A 21,670-nucleotide genomic window follows, 5' to 3' on the forward strand; every position below is an offset into this window, starting at 1 on the left:
AATAGTGAAAATCTGACATCGTTTACTTTTCTTTTTGGAATTGTTCTCGTCAGTCCTGTTCCATATAAGTGACATACGAAAGTTTCTAAGGTTTCAAAAACTTCATTACAATCGAAGTCAGTTTCACCAAGTTGAATAAAAGCATCTTGATACTTATTACATTTAGCGCATGCGTCTAGAATTACTGATTTAAATGAACGCGCATCATTATTATTTTAATATTTTAAAATAATAATGATGCAAAATTAATGTCCAAACAGAATTTGTAAAATTATAATTAACTAATGAAAAAAAAATTCAATCAATTTGAAAGTTTAAAAAAAATATTGAAAATATCTACAAAGTAAATTTCAAAACTTAAAAAATTGATAATTCCACTATTAAATAGATTTTTATTAATAATTATTTGTAAAATGTTAAAGGAATTCTACAAATTGAATTTTATCTATTGATAAATAGAAATAATATATTTTGTATTTGATTATTAATGTAATAATAAATCAAATTTTTCTTATATCTGAACAATCATTATTTATGCAATATAAATTTAAAAACCTTTTTATTGTAATAAAAAATAAGTAAAATTACTATTTGTTATACCAAAAATATTTATTAATTAACATTATAAAATTACTTTAATTTAATAAAATATCAAATATCAAACATTTATTCAATTAAAAATTAATTCGTAAAATATTTATATTTAAGAAAAAAATGTGATTTATAAAGTAAATATGACTTTAGTTTGGAAAAAAAAACATTATCATAATATCATTTTAATACTACAAAATATTCTATAAAAGATTCAGACGATGACGTAGAGTTTTATCAAATGTTTTAGAAAAGTTTTTCTATTTTTTTTTTCTTATCGGAAAAATCGTTTGAAAATTTTTGGAAAAAAATCATGGTATAACTTACAGAAAATCGAAAGGATTCTACAAATTAGATTTTACCTCAAAAAATTACGAAAATTTTCATTTACCAAAATTTTTTTGGAAAATTTTGAGGAAAACTCTACTTGACGCTTCTCAGAATAGTAACAGAAGTGAGCATACACATTTTCAAATCAATCGATATAAAAATATCATAATAAAATCAGTTTGAAAATTGTTACCGAGACCTAAATGCGCAGGCAAGTGGTACATTTGACCCCGTTTTGTGGCTCTCTGTACCAACCCAGCTGTCCGCCCTTTTGGATTTAAAGTTTTTAGGGGCTAAATAATGAGCCATGAAAATGGCGGACATATTACTTATCGTTAATTTTTTCCCAAAAAATTGCAATTTCACCCCTGTCCGCCACACCTTATGTATCTACTCTCGCGTCCGCCCTTTGGGATTTCGTCTAGTTATACCAAGATCTTACGCTGGGCAAATTTTCAGCCATATTATCGATCGTTAATTTTTCCGAAAAAAATGACAACTTTATCCCTGTATAGCCACCCCCTGTACCACGAGGGGCGTCCGCCTGTAAGGCAAAGTCTTAACCCAGTTACAATGAATATATTCCATTAGAGAAATGTCATATTACTGATCAGTTCAAAATTTCGGCTCTATCTCTTGGACTATAAGGAAGCGATAAGTGGTTTGACAGCATAATAACTGCTTGTTTAGTCTAGTTTTTTCAGTGATTCTAGGCAACCTATTTGGGTGGAGTTTTGACTTGTTCTTGAATGAGTTCCGAATCCAGCAGCCCGCTGAAGTATTGGATTTTTATAATATAATTATTTGACAACCTTTTGTTGGCCAACCACCTAGAGCGGAGTTGAGCCGAAATACATTGATTTCGTATGTTCCGTTTTAAATTCGTTCAATCTGTATATATATATATATATATACAGGGTGAGTCATGAGGAACTTTACATACTTCTACCATACGTAGAGTCCCTCAGGGAGCATATCATGTGGCCACTAAAAAATGTCAACTCCTCTTCTTTATTAATTAACAGGGTGATTTGTGTAATTGACCATTTATTTCATTTTACTGTAGTGTTTATACGACTTATTTGATTTTTTTAATTTTTAAATGATACAGTACACTACTATCAAGCATTCGACTGGTTTTGGCTAAACTAAAAAATTCCAGGACTGGCTTTGGAAAAATTAATTTAGGGATTTGTATTAAATATTACACCCTGTATAATTTTTTTTTAAAATGCAATAGGTGATTTTCAAACTACATAAATAGCCAATGAAAACGACATATGCGACAATGTTGTCGCACTTTTATTAAATTTTTAGTGAACGATCAAATCTTACCAAAAACAGAACAACCATAATGAAGTATCAAATTATAAGGTAATTAATTTAAACAAATGTTATAAATATCAAACATTATGTTACAGAATCCATAAACAAATATTATGTCTGCATATTCTGTGGTCGAAAACTGATGTGGCATTTTGAACGAAAGTAACAAAAGCTCTACCAAAACTAACACAATGTACTTAACGTAGATATGACAGAAGAAATATGTATTCTTGTACACATAAATAACAATTGATAATGACAATAATGACAATGAGTATAAAATATCAAGAAACGTCAAACGGTCAACGCCAACCTTGATTTTAAACTTTTTTAGATTTATTTTTATTTAGTACAGTTGATGCAATGTATTATTATTTGACATAAAATTTTAATTATTTACAATCAACAAAAACTAACACATACAAGAGGTTTAACTTTTTAATCAATTTAATTTATTATTTGTCGAAAATAATGCCCCAATACGATCTATGAGTAAAAATTTAAAATTGAAAAACAATTGATTCTATCGTAGAGATAATACAAAGTAACAGTAAAGATGTTAATTTTCTACGTATTAGATTATGTTGTAGGAACTTATTTTAATTAAAATGTTTGAAATTTATAACATTTGTTTAAATTAATACCTTATAATTTGATACTTCATTATGGTTGTTCTATTTTTGGTAAGATTTGATCGTTCACTAAAAATTTAATAAAAGTGCGACAACATTGTCGCATATGTCGTTTTCATTGGCTATTTATGTAGTTTGAAAATCACTTATTGCATTTTAAAAAAAATTTATACAGGGTGTAATATTTAATACGAATCCCTAAATTAATTTTTCCAAAGCCAGTCCTGGAATTTTTTAGTTTAGCCAATACCAGTCGAATGCTTGATAGTAGTGTACTGTATCATTCAAAAATTAAAAAAATCAAATGAGTCGTATAAACACTACAGCAAAATGAAATAAATGGTTAATTACACAAATCACCCCGTTAATTAATAAAGAAGAGGAGTTGACATTTTTTAGTGGCCACATGATATGCTCACTGAGGGACTCTACATATGGTAGAAGTATGTAAAGTTCCTCATGACTCACCCTGTATATATATATATATATATATATATATATATATATATATGTTTATGTGTATTATGTTTGTTTAGAAATACTAGTAGCTGGCATAGTTATTTTTATAATCCTGCTAAACAAAACGTACCTGTATAATCCGTTTTCGCATTTGTACTAAAATGCTGTATGCGGTATTTTCTTTGAGCTGCAGTGCCATTAGCAGGAATACATTAATTAAATTTTAAAAGTGCTGAATAAATTCCTTAAGGCTTTATGCCATATTTAACATTTTAGAATATTTGTATGGATTTTAAATAGCTATAATCAAAATTGTTGAGTTTAACAAGGCGTTTTTTTTGTTGTTTAAATGAGAAGTTAGATTATGGCGTACAAAGGATTTTCAACGCTTAATGATTTCGAATATTAAAAACACATTATAGCAAAACTAAACATATCGATTTTAATAAATACTACAAAGCAATATTTATAAGGAAAATGTTTAAAAAGAACAGGATGCAAATTGTTACTTAAATATTCGAGTTGCGTTTACAATGAAAGCTTTTTTATTAGAACATTATAAGAAAATATTTTGTTATCATTTCTTTACTTTGAACAAATATTTGAGTTGAAATATATGTACAGTAAAACCTCTGTAAGCGACCACTTCCTTTTTCAAAATCCCCGTTCCTTATACCGATCATTTTCTTAAACTAACGCGTGTTTAGCTGTTAGGGCGTTTTTCAATTTCGATGGCTTCATGAATAATTCTCGATTTTAAGTAAAGTTAAGTAAAACAGTAAAGGAAAAGGTACAAAAACGCCTAAAAAAAAACATGGGCTCGTACAGAAAAACCATGGGCCCGTACAGAAACAGATAACACAGATGGAGAACTGGAAAATTTGCACAAAGTAAGTCAAGAAATAACAGAAAAATACTTAAAACCTGAAAGAACAAATAAAAAGGAATGGATGACGGAGGAGATTCTATGTATGATGGAAGACAGAAGAAACGCTAAAGATAATAAGAATTACTACAACAACATAAATAACGAAATAAAAAGGGCTATTAAAATAGCAAAAGAAAATTGGTTTAGCTCGAAGTGTACAGAGATAGAGTCATTACAACAAAAACATGATTCATTTAACCTCCATAAAAAGATTAAAGAAGCGGCAGGCTTATATAAACACAAGAACACTGGATTCCTGACAGATAATCAGGGAAACATAGTACTGGAAATAAAGCATAAAAGAGATATTTGGATCAAATACGTGGAAAAAACTTTTGAAGATATACGAAGTAACACTGGTATTACAACAAACACCAATTGCGAATCTGGACCACCATTTACAGTCGAAGAAGTAAAATATGCCATCAAAAGCACCAAAGATGGTAAAGCAGTAGGCCCTGATAATTTTCACTCAGAATTCTTAAAACTTATGGACTATGATGGCATAAAATGGTTGACAAATATATTTAACAGTATATATGATACGGGCGTGGTTCCCCAAGAGTGGTTAGTGTCAACTTTTATAAATCTTCCAAAAAAACCCAATGCGAGAAAGTGCGAAGACTATAGAATTATAAGCCTTATGAGCCATTTACTTAAAACATTTCTAAAGGTCATCCACAAAAGAATATATACAAAATGTGAGGAACAACTAACAAGAACACAATTCGGATTTCGTGATGCTCTGGGAACACGGGTGGCCTTTTTTGCTGTACAGGTGCTATTTCAGAGATGCAGGGATGTGAATTGTGATATATACGTATGCTTTATAGATTACCAGAAGGCATTTGACAGAGTAAAACATGACAAATTAATTACTCTAATGCAAGAAATTGGAATTGACAACAAAGATCTTAGAATTATCAAAAACATTTACTACAATCAAACGGCCAAAATCAAAATAGAAGACCAGTTAACTGATAAAATTGCAATAGAACGTGGAGTACGACAGGGCTGTATTTTGTCTCCATTGTTGTTCAATATTTATTCTGAATGGGTATTTAAGGAAGCTTTAGACGGTTGTGCGAAAGGAATACTAATAAACGGTGAATGGTTGAATAACATTAGATATGCAGATGACACTATAGTTTTTGCCGATAATCTGAATGACTTACAGATATTAACAAATCGCATAACAGAAGTCAGCAACAGATACGGACTAGCTCTTAACATAAAGAAAACCAAATTTATGACAATTAGTAAAAAACCAATACTAAACGCTCAACTTACAATTAACCAACAGAATATCGAAAGAGTCGAGCAATATACATATCTAGGCACCAATTTAAATAGCCAATGGGACCACTCAACAGAAATTAAACAGCGAATAATAAAAGCAAAAGCAGCATTCGTTAGAATGAGAACTATTTTCAACAGTCGAGACATATCATTAAAAACAAAATGCCGTCTATTGAACTGCTACATATTCACAGTTCTGCTCTACGGAATGGAAGCATGGACACTGACTGTTGCATCTATGAATCGGCTCGAAGCTTTCGAAATGTGGTGTTATAGGCGCATCTTACGTATATCCTGGGTTGACAGAGTTACTAATGTGGTGGTCCTGCGTAGAATGGGGAAAGAATGTGAAATTCTCATGACCGTCAAAACTAAAAAGTTTTCACGACTACCACTGAACTGTTCCGCGCTGCAATAAGCAAAGTGAAGATAGCTGTGATGATCGCCAACGTCCGGAACGGATAGGCACTTTAAGAAGAAGGAGCAGATAGAAGCGATCATTTTGGCTCTTTCGAAATCTGTTTTGTGACCCTTCTTAATATGATTTGCTAGGCTGAAGTAGTACTGGGATTGATTTACGGATATAGAATGATCAAAAATGCGGTTGTGTATTCGTCGGTTTGTCTGTCCTATGTATGTACGTAGGCAACCGGAACAAGGTATCTCGTAGACACCATGGTCTTCATTTAAAATTGTCTTTTATTGATCTGACGAGATTGGGCAACTTGGAGTGAGCAGTGAAGATGATTTTGATGTTTAGTGGGTTAAGAGTTCTACTAATCTTGTCACTAAAACCTTTGATAAAAGGTAGAAATATTTTGGAGTGACCAGGCAGAATTGAATACTGAGATGTTTTCATCAACATTAAGGTTACTTGTACTGTCATTTTTTCCTTAAAATATTTAAAGAGTCGATCTTTTACTAGCTGTAACTACACGCAAGTGACTTTTTGTAGTTTTCATTTTCTCATCATTTTCGAAAAATCAACCCTTTTCTTACAATTTGACGGTGAATACATTGATCTAAATATTCGCAAAAAAATTGTCTTCTTTCATTAACCATATCTCACTTTGTATTTTATTTAAAATATCTTATGAAAATAAATTTTATTCGTCCTTTTTAAGCATAATTTTTGTTATGCTCGCTTTTTCGATCAAAGGCATATTATTTGAGTTGTTCATGAAAAACCGTTAAAAAACGTATTTTTGTTTTTCAATAATATCAACATGTCAGATTAGATACTTTACTGGCCAAAATAAGAGAAAGACAAGTTTCTAAAATAAAGAGGACTAGCCTTTGGACAGTGTTGAGTCATTTAGGATTTAAATTCAAAAATGAAAATAATAGGTTACTTTCAATAGGTGGTTCACAAAAGAATTAAACTTTTGAGAGAATATACTAGACTTAAATCTAAAAATGCAACATTCGTATATTTAGATGAGACACGGATATTTGCAAATAGTGGAATTAAAAGAATTTCGTAAGACGACAGCATAAAATCAATAAAACACACAGATAGCGAAGGCAAAAGACATACCATTCTTCATGCATTAGGGAAAGAAGGCTATATAGAAAATGCAGATTTGATTTTTTCTTCAAAATCAAAATCTACTGATTACCATGAAAACATGAATTCAGATATGTTTGTTAAATAGCTTAAGGAGAAACTGTTACCTAGTCTGACTAAACCAGCAGTTATAGTTTTAGATAATGCACCTTACCATTCGAAGATTTTGGAGAAACATCCAAAACAGTCGCGGAACGTACAGATCATAAAAATTGGATGGTTAAAAATAATATCAATTTTCCGGAATACGCCTTCAAATTAGAGTTACTGGAAATTTCAAAACGTAATGAAAAACCAACAGTTTATATAGTTGATAAAATGCGTTAGGCTTTCACAGCCATCGTCTAACTTGTTAAGCTGTTTGTTCGGGCTATTAGGCCGTTGTCTTCTGAGATTAGTTCTCGACATTTTGCCAACACTAGGGGTTGGTATCTTCTGGAGATGTTACTGTTTTGCTTGTAAGCTCAAACTGACTGTCAGTTTGAGCTAAAAGGGGACTATGTTAAGAAATAAATCGATTTAATTCCAAAAAACGGTTTTTTTGTCAAAAGCTAGTTTTATATCAATCCACCCTCGTATATCGATATCTTCGTTGTTTTCAACCAAATATCAAATTTTTAATTAAACAAATTTACGTTCGAGTGACATATTCTGTCGGTTTAAAGATAAAATAATAACTAAGGATACTCACCTTAAATCCTCTAAGGTTATCTACGACGCACGCCAACAAAGCATCTCTCCCAACGGTGACTGTGACGTTGGGAATGGGTTCGGAGAAACGCGGAAACGCCAAATCTGCAACAAACAAGATACACGAATGTTTTAAAAGATATTATTCATTCTCGTTCGTTGAGAGGATGTGACGGGATTAGGGAGGACGAGATAAAAGGCATGTAAGCATTCCCGACGAAGGCCGCAGTGGGTGGAGGGACAACGTTCCGAAATAAGGGATAAAACGAATGAGATTTTTTTTCGTTTTAACGGAATAAACAACTTTCTTAATTAGGAAAATGTTTTTAAGGGTACACGGTTAGAAGTTGTTTCTTTTTGTACAAGTAGAGTAACCAATATTTTAAAATTTGAGCTACAAACTTTATCACACAACATAAAAAAGCTAGAATTTAGATATACAATATGTCCCACTAAGTTGGAACCATTTGGAAAACTTTTTTAATAATAATTTTACGAAACAAAATTATTCTTTATAAAAAGTTTTGCATGTTTTAAAATCTAAAATACAATCATCAGATATCAAATTTTATTAATAGTATACGAGGTATGTCAAAGAATATGAATTTTGCTCAAGATTAAAGTACCTTTATATTTCACAACATCGAAAATTGTTATTAGGAAAAATTGACCAAAACTAAAAACTACGTTTAAATATACCGGGTGGTCCAATAAGCCGATCTCTCGGCTATATACTATAAACTATTCATGTTATAACTTTAGGGAAAAAATTCCTTAGTAAAAGTGGCCAAGAGAAATCGCTGGAAATAACTTTCAAGTTTCTGGGTTAACCGCTAGGGGGCGTAACCTGCAAAGAAAACTTTGAAAACCAGTTTTTTGGGAAATATGTCCAATTATACCAAGTGTTAAATAAGTAAACTAGAAAGAGGCCTAAATTCTGCACAAAGTTGTTCAAGTACTTTTTTTTTATTTTTTCAGATAAAGGGTGGGGGAGAGTGGGAAAGTATTTGTGGATAAATACCTATAACTTTGGTTTGAATCAACCGATTTTAACGAAATTAGTGTCATTAGAAAGAATGTGGAAGATTTAATATAAATCTACTATAAAACAATTGCATTTAGTTTTAATTGTCATAGGTAGAGGGTACTTTCGGATAGAAAAAATTAAAATTTGTTTTTCTGAAAAATGTTTAATCGTAACACCTATTTATTGTAAATTATCATGGAACTAAATTAAATTCGTAACAAAATGGAACAAACCGCATGTTAATAGCTTTTGTCGAACTCGAGATATGAATAACAACGCATAAACATAAGTAAGTATAGTATTGACCCACCCTGTATTATAAATTATTAAAAAATAAGTCAGTAGGTATTTTCAAATTTTTTTATAGCAGAAGAATCTTAATGTTGATACCTATTTTGACCATTGTTATTTCATATATGATTAAAAATAGTGTTTTCGAAACTAAGTAGGCTACGACAATGAATTTGACGGGGAGTTCATATTGTTTATTTATTGACAGGAGTCAAAACATTGTTAAGAAGTGTTATATTATAATTCGAATTGAAGAGTGCACTTTTTTCAATAGATATTAATATTGGTCGACGAATTCGACGAATAATAAGACCGGTGGGAATAAGTGTAGGCGAATTTAGAAGATTAACCAATGAAGAAATTAAAGAAGTCATCGAGGGTGAAGACATAATCAAGTTCGTGAAGACGCAAAGGCTCAGGTGGCTGGGACACACAGAAAGAGCTAACCCAGACTCTACCCTAAAGCGAATAACTGGATGTAGATTAACAACAAAGAGACCAAAAGGGAGACCCAAAACAAGATGGAGAGATCAAGTCTTAGGAGACATAAAGAAGCTGAGAATCTACAATTGGAAGGAGCGCTGTAAGGACCGAAAAGAATGGAGGAAAATTGTAGACAGGGCCAAGTCACACACGCTGCTATAATAATAAAAAAAAACAACAGCGGACTGATTCTTCGCAATAAATAAATCAGAGAGCCCAAAAGGGCGGCAAACACTCCGCCAGGAGTGAATAAGCCATGATGATGATGATTAATATTGGTCATATTAGTAATTAATTATCAGTACTAATAATTCGTGATGAGTATATCAAATGCAGAATTGTATGATATGATCGGAGTTTATTTCGAATGTCACCAAAATGCCGCTATTGCCTCACGTATATATTCTGTAAGATATCCTGACAGGAGACATTATGGCAAAGAAGTATTTGAAAGAAAGGCAAGAAGAAGAAAGGCAAAACTACTGTTTTAAGGATTTTAAAACATCACAGGTTGGTTTTTCATATTATAAAGTGAACGTTTAGGTCAGAAACTTGGAATTCCCTTTAAACTTTAGATTCAACTGTTATTTTAATATTCCGATAAAAGCCGCAACAGGACGCTTTTATTCTTTTATCCGTTTCTTAAAAATACTTATGCACGATTTATATTGTGAACCAATTGTGGATTTTTCAAGATTTGTTGAGTCTTAGTAAATATAGTGGTTTCCTTTTTACCAATATTTGTTGTTCTGTTTTTTAGACTGCATCCTTATCATGTAGTTCTCCACCAAGCTTTACATGAGAGAGATTTTGATGCAAGGCTGGATTACTGCGATTGGATGTTCGGTCTGCTAACAGTAACAATCTTATCATCGTTTCTAAATATTCCTAATAATTTTGCAAATAAGAACATACATAATCAGTGTAACTAACATAACATTATTACAATATCAATGCAAGTTTAACTGCAGTTACATACAGTCTAGGATGCACTGATAAACATGATTTGTTTATAGCAAGATATACAGTGGTACCTCGATATACGAGCGCCCTAATATACAAGTATTTTGAGATACAAGCTGCGGAGCGAGCGATATTTTGCTTTGAGATGAGAGCAAGATTTGAGATACGAGGAATCGGTATTTATTTAAATTCATACCTCCTATTTGACTACTTCTAATTTGCTTTGTAAATAAAAGATAGTTTTACTGGTAATAGATCTTTACCGCCTCGCCATAAAGATCATTTTACGGGTCTGTACGTGACTATTGCTTGAACCGACAAATTAAATGATCATTGGAAGTTAAATCTGACAAAAATTCGAATTCTAATACTAACCATATTGCATTCTCAATGTCTGTGTAATTTACCTGTGTAAATTTTTTCTATAGACCTCAGTCTGTCTGCTTTGCTTACTTCCCTCATTTTCGAAGTATTGTTGATAAGTTGGGTTCGCGTGTGGTGCTTTTTGTACATTACAACATTACATTTATTTTTACAACAGTAGTTTCAAAGAACAAGATAATGTCTATTGAACTAAAAAGTGAAATCATTGTGAAAAACATGAGCAAGGTGTACGAGTAACTGACTTGGCGAGGTTGTATAGGCGTACAACCTCGCCTGCATCAATGATATGTACTGTACTTAAATGGAAGGAGGTGATAAATGTAAATATAATGCCAGCTAGGGACGTTACAATAATTTATAATCTCTGGACTTCTCTTCATAAAAAAATGGAGAAACTACTAATGATGTGGGTCACAGAGAAGCAGTTTCAAGGAGGAACCTTAACACAAGCCATCATATGTGAGAAGGCACGAGCGATTTACGAAGATTTTCTAAAGCATACCTCACACACTTCCACAAATGATGAATCGTAAGACTCGTTTAAAACCAGTCGGGGCTGGTTTGACAACTTTAGAAAAATGCCGACCGGCATTCACTCCGTCGTCAGTCATGGTGAGGCAGCAAATTCGGATGTGAAAGCAGCTGAGGTTTACATTAAAACAATTTCTGAACTAATAGAAGCCAAAGAATACATCCCCAGCAAGTCTTCAACTGTGGCGAGACAGAGCTTTTCTGAAAAAATATGCCGTATAGGACTTACATAACGGCAGAGGAAAAGACGATGTTGACATAAACCCATAAAAGATAGATTAACTCTACTACTTTGCGCCAATGCGAGTGGCGACTGTAAAATCAAACCTCTTCTAGTGTACCATTCAGAAAATCCCAGAACCTTTAAGTCACATAAGATTTTAAAAGAAAAACTGCCAGTTATGTGAAGGGCAAATCCAAAGGCGTGGGCCACCAGGAAATTCTTTGTGGAGTGGAGTAGGAAAACAACCTACCCCATGCAAATTTTTCTTGTCCTCGATAATGCCCCTTCTTACCCACCAAATCTCGAAGATGATTTACTCCAAGAGTTCAAGTTTATAATAAACATTCTCTACCTACCAGCCAACACCACTCCTAGCTTGCAGCCCATGGATGAGGTGACGGAGAACACAAACCTTACCCTTCGAGAGTTCTGAAAGGACCACTTTAATATAGTAATATGCCTAAGAATTATTGAGCAGGCCTGACTAGGTGTTATAACAAGGACCTTAACCTCTGTATGGAAGAATCTGTGGCCTGAGGCTGTAGATGAAAGGGCCTGCAAAGAACTAGTACCCAAAGTGTCAGTGGTAGATGATATTGTTTCTCATGGAAAATCCATGGGTCGGGAGGGGGATTAAAGAGATGTGAACAAACTTGTCGAGGAACAGTCTCAAGAGCTGACAACCGAGGAGTTAGATGAACTACGTTCGAAGCAGCATACGGTAATTCTAAGAGAAATTAGTTTTGAAGAGATGCCAGAATTGGAAGACTTCTCTACAAGAGATATAAAGTTGTGATCCTGGGAATGTGGGAGAAAGTTGCAGAGTTCGTGGATAAAAATCACCCCAAAAAAGTTACAACTGGTCGTGCATCGGTGTTGTTCAACGAAACTTACAACATTTTCGCAATATTCTGAAAGGGAGGAAGAAACAAATCTCCTTGGACAGTTTTTTTAAACGATCTGCAGATGAAAATGAGCAAAGTGTGACGAAAAAAAGCGAAGACCACTGACGAAAATTAAGCGCTTCCGTAAGCACTTCACTTTTTCTTATCTTTTTACAGAATATAATATATGTATTTTTTGTTACTTATAAATAAATGTTTTTTCTTTTAAATACATTTTTCTTATTTATAAACACTTAACAAAAACAACTAACGTGTTTTTTTAGGGACTGGAACGGATTAATGACAGAATGATTTCAGTTAATTTCATGGCATTGACATACGAGCACTACTATTTGACATTTACTTTCAAAACATCAAGTGTATTTAGACCAATTTGTTGGAAAGTGCTTATAAAATTTAGTAAAAATGGCTGCATTATTAAGTGCAGAAGACAAAATTGAAATTATTTTGATTGTGAGAGAACATTATAAAACACATAGAGAAGTAGCTATTATTTTTGATAAAAGACATCCCAACAGAAATATAAATCATTAAACTGTACGAAAATATTAAATAACTTTAAGAGTAAAGAATCAGGTGGTTGGCATCAGGAGAGAATTCTCTCTCCTGATGCCAACCATAATGTAGCTTCCCGTTTTTCTTTTACATTTTAAACTGTTTGTCCTTGTGTAGTGTACTGTAATGTACAATTTTAGGTTTATGACATTCTATTATTGTTGAATAGGCCAAAATTGACGAAATCACCCTGAAGATGCTCTAGGAAGCGAAAGTACACGGGCAAGATTTAATTAATGAACTCTGCTCGATATCTGCCTTTTATTTGATCAAACTTTAGGTTTAAATGAACTACTGTAGAGGTACATTCCATAAAACATTTTGTAAAAGAGTATAATGAAACTATTTGTAAGGGAAAATTAATTTGCTTTTACTATTTTTCTTATAATTGCATCTTAGATATGTTCTCACCTATTAGACCTTAGGATTTAAAATATTTCAAAACCAAAATCGATTTAGTCGTTCTTGATTTATTATAAAAAAAAAGTTATAAACATATAAAATGAAATTTATTAAACGTCATTATAGTGTTCGGTATATACAGTGTGTAAAAGCCAAATGGAATAAATTCATTATTTAGGTTACTGTACATATTTATAAAAAATCCCGAAACACATCAAATTTAAATTATAACTTGACATTCTTTAACGTGAAAATGCAACCCCTACCTTCAACCCCCTTAGAATGACAGGTACAACCCCCAATTTTTAAAATAGGAAGTATAAGCTTGTGATATATCGTTTGAAAGGTCTTTTCATTCTGCATTCAAAAATGTTGTCGCTTTCAAGTTTATTAAGATTAATTAAGATAAAATAAATTAAAATCATGTGGTTACCGAAATTCGCTACAATACAATCAAAAACTAAAATGTAATGCAAAACGTAATAAAATGTAGAACACGAAAAAGAACTATGAATGTTAATGAAGTAGATGTTCAAAATGTTCACCGCGAACGTCTTGGCAATATCCTAATCTTAAATAAAACTGTCTTCTAACATTATTTAACATAACAGGCATGATCGACCTAATCGCAAGCGTTATTCGTTCTTTTAAGTCATTTAAATCAGAAGGTTTAGTTTTGTACACATGGCTCTTCACATATCCCCATAAAAAGAAATCTAATAATGTAAGATCAGGTGATCGCACTGGCCATTCAATCGATCCTCGCCTCCCTATCCACCGATTGGGAAATATTGTATCGAGGTACTGCCGGACATAAAGTCGGTAATGTGGTGGGGCTCCATCCTGCTGAAACCATATCGTATTCGCTGGAACTTGAGGGTTTCCTGGATCAGGATATAAATTTGCCAACGTTGGAATGACATCATTTTGAAGTATTGCCAAATAATTGTTGCCATTCAAGTTGCCCTCAATAAAAAAGGGACCAATGATATTGTTTTCTATAATCCCTGCCCAAACATTAACCTTTTGAGGGTATTGAGTGTGTTCTTCTCTGATCCAGTGAGGATTTTCCGTCTCCCAGTAGCGACAATTTTGCCGATTAGCATGACCGTTAAGTGAAAAAGTATACTCATCAGAAAACATAACGTCTTCTAATTGGATAATATTGTTATCCAACCTGTCCATCATTTGCTCACAAAAAAAGATCACAAAATCGTCTTCCATGAGCTCCTGGGTAGGTATCATCTTATAGTGATGCAATTTATTTTCTTTTAATATGTTTACTATCGATGTATGGCTAGCATTGAATGTAGTGGATGCCTGTCTACTCGATGTATGTGGATTTTCCTGAAACTCAAGCAACACATCTTATTTGAGTTCATCACTCAGTGCATTGGCAGCTGCTTTTTTTATCTGTCTTACATGACCAAACTCGCGAAACTGCTTCTCTATTTTACTTATTGTTCCTTGGGATATAGGCGGTAAATCAGGAAATTTTTCATGAAATAGGCGGGTTACTTCCTGTTGCGTTCGGGTGTTATCTCCGTAACCAATTATTTGTAAAACTGTTATTTTATGCATTTCCGTTAATCTAACCATTTTTCAGAATTGAATTGAACGAACTTTTTACTTAAATTAAAATACTGACAACTTAAATAAAACAATTTACTAATGCGTGTTAAAATAACGTTGCCACGAAAATTCTTTAAAGTTTTTTGATGATTACCATTTAAAAACCACATTGCTATGGTTTTTGTTCACTTTCTCATTATCAAGACCTAAATGGGAAATAAGTTTTGAGTATATTTTAGCGAATTTCGGTAACCACATGATTTTAATTTATTTTATCTTAATTAATCTTAATAACCTTTAAAGCGACAACATTTTTGAATGAAGAATGAAAAGACCTTTCAAACGATATATCACAAGCCTATACTTCCTATTTTAAAAATTGGGGGTTGTACCTGTTATTCTAAGGGAGTTGAAGGTAGGGGTTGAATTTTCACGTTAAACAATGTCAAGTTATAATTTAAATTTGACGTGTTAGGAATTTTTTATAAATATGTACAGTAACCTAAATAATGAATTTATTCCATTTGGCTTTTACACACTGTATATCTGATGTGACAGCGACTGAACTTGCCCATGTCCACACCGGATGCTTTGTTTTTTTAATTTATTAATGTGCAAGTAAAAAAATATTTATTAATATTATAGCACCATTTAAATTTGAACATAATTGTTATTCTTTGTATAGACTAGAAAGCAAAACAGGCACTAGAAGCATTTCTAAAACTTTAAAAGGAAATTAACTTATAAACAAATAGGTAAAGTAACTGAATGTAAGTTGAAAAGCTGTAGTTTTGTTCTAAATAATAACTCTAAGCCAAAACATCTTGAAATATGTAATAGCAATTAATCAAGTTGTTGTACATATAACAAACAACCGAGAATGAAGTTCTTCGCTTACTATTTCAACGTCAGGCCTAACAGACAGAGCGGTAATTAGTAATTACAATGTGTGCGATATAAGGAGCCAGCAAGAAACAACAAGGCAACAAACGAAACATTAACAACATCTGTACAAAACGCTTGACACAACCAAAGAGCAAATTACTAAATTATATTGAGTTTTGTGCTCCAAATAAGCTCCTGCTAATTCCCGCGAAACAGTTTTCGTTGCTGTTATTCGTGAAAGACTTTTGCGCTATAGGCAAATTCGTGGAAAGTCAAAATACACTATATTTTGTTAATGTTTAACGCCGTGGGGGATTTCGGTCTATACTTCGTGGTATAATTTTCGCACTCTTTTAAAGAATACGAATCGAAGAATATCTCTTGGTTTAAATAAAGTAAAACTGTTTGATTATAGAGTGCTGTTAATACTCGTATAAAAATGGTTTGAAAATGTTTTCTTGTGGTTATATCTAAGTTAAATGGTAATGGGATTAAGTTAAAATTAACTGTAATGAACATTCCATTTTACCTACTGTTTGACGTTTCGATTTCCATTCCGGATACCGTATTCAAAAAAAAAAGATTATTTAAAATTAGTTAGATGTTAGTATGACGTATATTTACACCTACTTATTCTATCTATAAAGACTTTGCTGTCCAATTTTGGACATAGGCCTTCTCTTTCTTCTTCCACGTCTCTCTATTGTAGTCAGTTTGTATCCACTTCGGACCTGCGTGTTTCTTTAAGTCATCTGACCATCTCATGTGTGGCCTTCCTCTTTTTCGTTTGTAACTATATGGTCTCCAGTGTATAATCATCTTATTCCATCTGTCGTCTTTCTGTCTTATGGTATGTCCAGCAAACTTCCACTTAAGTTTTGCTATCTGCGTTAATACATCGGTCACTTTTGTTTTGTTACGGATCCAAGTATTTCTTTTCTTGTCTGATAGCCTGATTTTCAGCATTTGCCTTTCCATGGCTCTTCGGGTCTTTGCTATTTTTTCCATGTTTTCCTTTGTAAACGTCCAAGTTTGAGAACCGTAGGTGAGAACAAGAAGTATACATTGGTTGAAGACTCTTGTTTTTAGATATTGGGGGTATTTTTTATTTTTTAGTATACAGGAAAGTTTTTCAAAGGATTCCCAAGCCAACCGTATCCTTCTCTTTATTTCTCCGGTCTGATTTTCTTTATTTACACCTACTAATTAGATTAGCGAAAATGACAATGGACAGCTCTGTAGTAGAAACTATACCAAACGAGGGATTATAGAAGTAGGAGTTTGATAAGGTGATATCTTGTCTACAGCACTTTTTAACATAGCAGTGGACTAAAAGGTTAAAAAAACTAGAAGTAACAAAACTTAAAGCACTAAAAATAAATAAAGCGATGACAAAGGATATGGTAATGTGTTTATTATCTTTTAATTTAATACCCAAACAAAAACATAAAAACATCTTTCAGAGCATAGTGATGAATATGACTCTATAAGAAGACGCAGAAGAAGACCTGCTACAAGATGGAAAGCATACATAGGATTTGCCGTGATAGATAGAGACCTCAGAGAAGATGACTGGGAAAAGAGAGTGCTGTGCATTCTGTGAATTGCATTGACATAGTTGTCAGATCTGGTTGCTTCTACCATAGGTAGAGCACGTGAAATTGCACCCTCCTTAAGGGATGTTTTCTCCTGGAGCCTTGTTGGAAGTGGAACTGAATGCTAGTACCAGCAGCTGGACCCCTTTTTACAACTCTCAGTGGTATAAAAGTGGCAAGGGACAGTTTTCGCTCCACACCAGTAACTATGCGGATTGCTATAGACTAGTACCTGGACTTCGATGTCTTTAAATATTTCCTCCACCATATTTCGGAAAAACCTCCACTCTAATTGGCATCAGTCTGGCTTTGGCATAGCTAACTTTTGCACGTTAAACTCCAGTACGTGCTTTTTCAATTAAAGTAATGCTTCCCATACATTTTGGTAGGTGGTTTGGTCATGGGCAGTGTTCCTTATTACCAGATAGAAAAGGTAACGTGATTTATCTTGGACTTTTAAAGTTTTTCCGGGAGCTGGCAGTTGGCATCGAAGTTCTGCAACTCGACCAAACTTTCTTCGAAAGACGGATACCAACTCTTGTGCGTCTTTAATACTGGCAGGGATGGTACAGGCCAGTGAGTAGTCATCTGGAAGTGCAAGTAAATGTTCCTTTTTTTCAGTGGTAACACCATGTCTAGCTTTACCGGTACCTCCATGGGTCCCTGTGAATTCCTCAAATGTACGGTCAGATACTTATTGGAAATGGTTTACTTCCACAACTTCATCTACATCATGGTCTCCTTTGAATGCGGCCAGCTGGTTATGGTGCACTATCATTGGTTTTCCTATCGGAATCTTACTTATTTGCTTGATCTTCTTCTTCCTTCTTCTTGTATGTAGGCTTTAAAGCCTGTTTCTTCCTCAATAATAGCCCTCTAAATTGTTTAAATTATGGCACCATCTTTTTTTTGGTATGCCATTACATCTTTGTCCATTTTTTGACTTATCTCGTGTTATTCGTATTATCCTATCCTCTGCCATTCTACTAATGTGTTTATTTCACTCCTGTTTTCGTTTTGTCACCCATCCATTTATGTCTTCTATATTGCATGCTCTTCTTATGTTTTCGCTTCTCTTCCTATCCAACAGACTTTTCCCTGATATTCGTCGAAGTATTTTCATCTCTGTTGTTTCTAGTAGTCGTCTCGTTTATGATGTGTCAGGTCTTGTCTCTACCGTGTATTTTAATATAGGTCCAATTGCTGGTTTGTAGATTCTTGTTTTTGTGTTTTGTCATAGGTGTTTGTTCTTCCAGATTGTGTCATTAAGAGATCCAGCCGCTTTACTTGCTTTTAAGCTTTGTTGTCGTACTTCTTCTTCAACATCTCCATAACTAGTTATATCTGTTCCTAGATATTTAAACCTTACTCCCTGCTTTATTATTTTCCCATTATTTTCGATTTTACGTCGTAGTGGGCATTTAGATGTTGTCATACATTTGGTTTTTTATTACATATTGTATTTCTTGGTTATTGCATTAAGCCGTGTGTTTATTTTTGAAGCTCGTCTTCTGCCTCGGCGATAAATGCGGCGTCGTCTGCATAACATAATATTTGGATTTCTTTGTTCCCCATTCTCTAACTATGACCTTTGCTTGTATTATTTCGTCCACTATTATATTAAAGAGAAGTGGGCCTAACGAGTCACCCTGTCTGACTCCGCTTTGTACTGGTATACACCGAGTTAGTTTTTTATTTATTTTTGCCTGTATTCGATTATGGAAGTAGATGGTTTCGATGGTTTGTATAATATTTATTCAGTAGATCAATAGATCAGATTCATTGATAAGTAGATAACGTCGTTAATCTTTTTCACAATGAGATACAGGGCTGCTCAGAACTGCTGCAACTTAAGAGAACAACTGTTTCGCTTCTTTGGACTATAGAGCCATCGCGTTCAGACATAATCGTCGGTTGTGGTTGCTTTTATTGTAGATGGAGCAAGTAACATTATTATTTAAGTATCAGATGTAACAATAACCAGCCGAAACAAAAAAAAGCAAGCAATAGAGCATATAAGAAATACCAAAAACTACTAAAAGACAGACATATCAGCAAAAATACCAAAACAAAAATATATAAAACAGCAATCAGGCCTGTTATAACCTGCGCAGCAGAGACAATGTGTCTGGAGTTAAAAAGAATAGAAAGAAAGATCCTTAGAAGAATTCTTGGACCACAAAAAATCCAGGGCGAAGAGTTTAGACGATTATTTTAAAACGAGATAAATATTCAGATAAATGAAAAAAAAAAACCTAGTCAGACCTATAAAAGGTCAAAGGTTGAAATGGCTCTGGTATGTACTAAGACAAGAACATAAGGTAATAAAGAAAATTCTAAAGGTAATTCTAAAATACAAGATCTAGAGTAAGACCGAAGTGTAAATGGGAAAATTAGGTCAGAGAAGATCAGGTCATCAATAAAATAAAGGTATCTAAGTGGAGAGCAAGAACAGAAAATAGAAAGCAAAGAAAGGAAGTTGACAGATAACAAGAAAACAAAGCAAAGACCGAGCGATTGACTGCGAAAAAGATAAGAGGAGCTTTTATTTATGGGCAGTTTATATTCTTTTTAGAATTTAGAATAGAAAATTTAGAAAAATCCTTTAAAAATTATATATGCAAGCATTCATTTTAAAATTAAGATATAAATAAGAATATTTTTGTACTACAGTGAAAAGTGCGTCACAGTATTTAAAGTGATTTTTAGAAGTGTTCTTAATAGATTCTTAATAGATTTAAAAGAACAAATAAAGGTATTAAAATTTTACGAAACAATGAGCATTGAAAATATAAATGCGGATTCGGGACTTTTAAAATATTAAAATTTACCAAAATAAATTTTGCAAAAAACACTGGAATATAACATTATTACTTATCACATATTTATAGACTACAAACCAGCCTACGACTCTGTGAATAGAAGATAAATGTTTAAAGCAATGAAAGAGCTAGGAATACCAAATCAGTTGGTAAATTTAATAAAACTAACTCTTGAAAAAAATGAATGTAGTACGAATTCAGGTTAACCATCTGAACCGTATAAAACAAATAACAGGCTGCGCTAGGGAGACCCTTTCTCCTGTATACTGTTTAATCTGGTTCTGAAAAAAGTAACACGTAAGGCACATATCACAACTATTCGTTCAATATATCATAAATCAGTGCAAATTGTTGCCTATGCTAATGATATCAATATTGTTGGGAGAACGGAAAACGCTGTACGAGAGGCGTATGTAGCATTAAAAGAATCAGCTACAAAAATGGGTTTAATATTAAACACCAACAAAACGAAGTATATGAAAATAAGCACGCAACCACAAATCCTACGACCACTTGTTATAGAAAACGACGTCATCGAAGCAATAAACGAATTTATATACCTGGGACGCTCACTAACACTAAAAATAATACTACCGCAGAGATAAACCGCAGAATTTTCATGCAAAACAGATGCTATTTTGGGCTAAATCTTCTTAAATCCACAATTATATCGAGACATAAAAAAAAACCTCTACAAAACAATAATACGCCGTACATATAGCTAAGAGACCTGGACTCTAAAAAAAAGTAATAAAAGCATGTTGGGATGTTTCGAAAGAAAAGTACTAAGGCGAATCTAAGGAGTAGTAAATGACAATGGAGTGTAGAGAAGTCGATACAACTTTGAACTTTATAGAATATACCAGGTACAATATATCGTAAAACATATTAGGATAAGACATCTGAGGTAAATAGGGCATGGAATGCAGATGGAACAAAATGACTCAGCTAGAAAAACGTCCTTTGATAGACCCATTGGTCAGAGAAGAAGAGGAAGACCCAGAACAAGGTTCCTTGATAACATTGATAAAGACATGAAAAATATGGAAATACATGCTTGGCGGAGAAAAGCGATGGATAGGGTCGACTGCATAGAAATTCTTGAGGAGGCTAGGATCCACTCAGGATTGTAAAGCCAGAATGATGATAATAAGGGAGTAGTGAAAAAAAGTTTAAGAAGCTTTGTAGTAGCAACCAAGAAGTTCAAGCT

The 21,670-nt window shown here is 33.1% G+C and overlaps 1 protein-coding gene across 2 annotated transcripts in view; it reads right to left on the bottom strand.

Annotated features, from left to right (window-relative positions):
- LOC140435294 (neurotrimin-like) overlaps nucleotides 1–21,670 on the bottom strand; it is a 635,066-nt gene that overhangs the window by 240,619 nt on the left and 372,777 nt on the right. For both annotated transcript variants that reach the window (XM_072524122.1, XM_072524121.1), the window contains exon 3: nucleotides 7,824–7,927. In XM_072524122.1, the coding sequence (XP_072380223.1) occupies nucleotides 7,824–7,927 (104 nt within the window). The remainder of the gene's footprint in view (nucleotides 1–7,823; nucleotides 7,928–21,670) is intronic.

Source organism: Diabrotica undecimpunctata, chromosome 2, assembly GCF_040954645.1.
Source record: "Diabrotica undecimpunctata isolate CICGRU chromosome 2, icDiaUnde3, whole genome shotgun sequence".
Taxonomy (NCBI): Eukaryota; Metazoa; Arthropoda; class Insecta; order Coleoptera; family Chrysomelidae; genus Diabrotica; species Diabrotica undecimpunctata.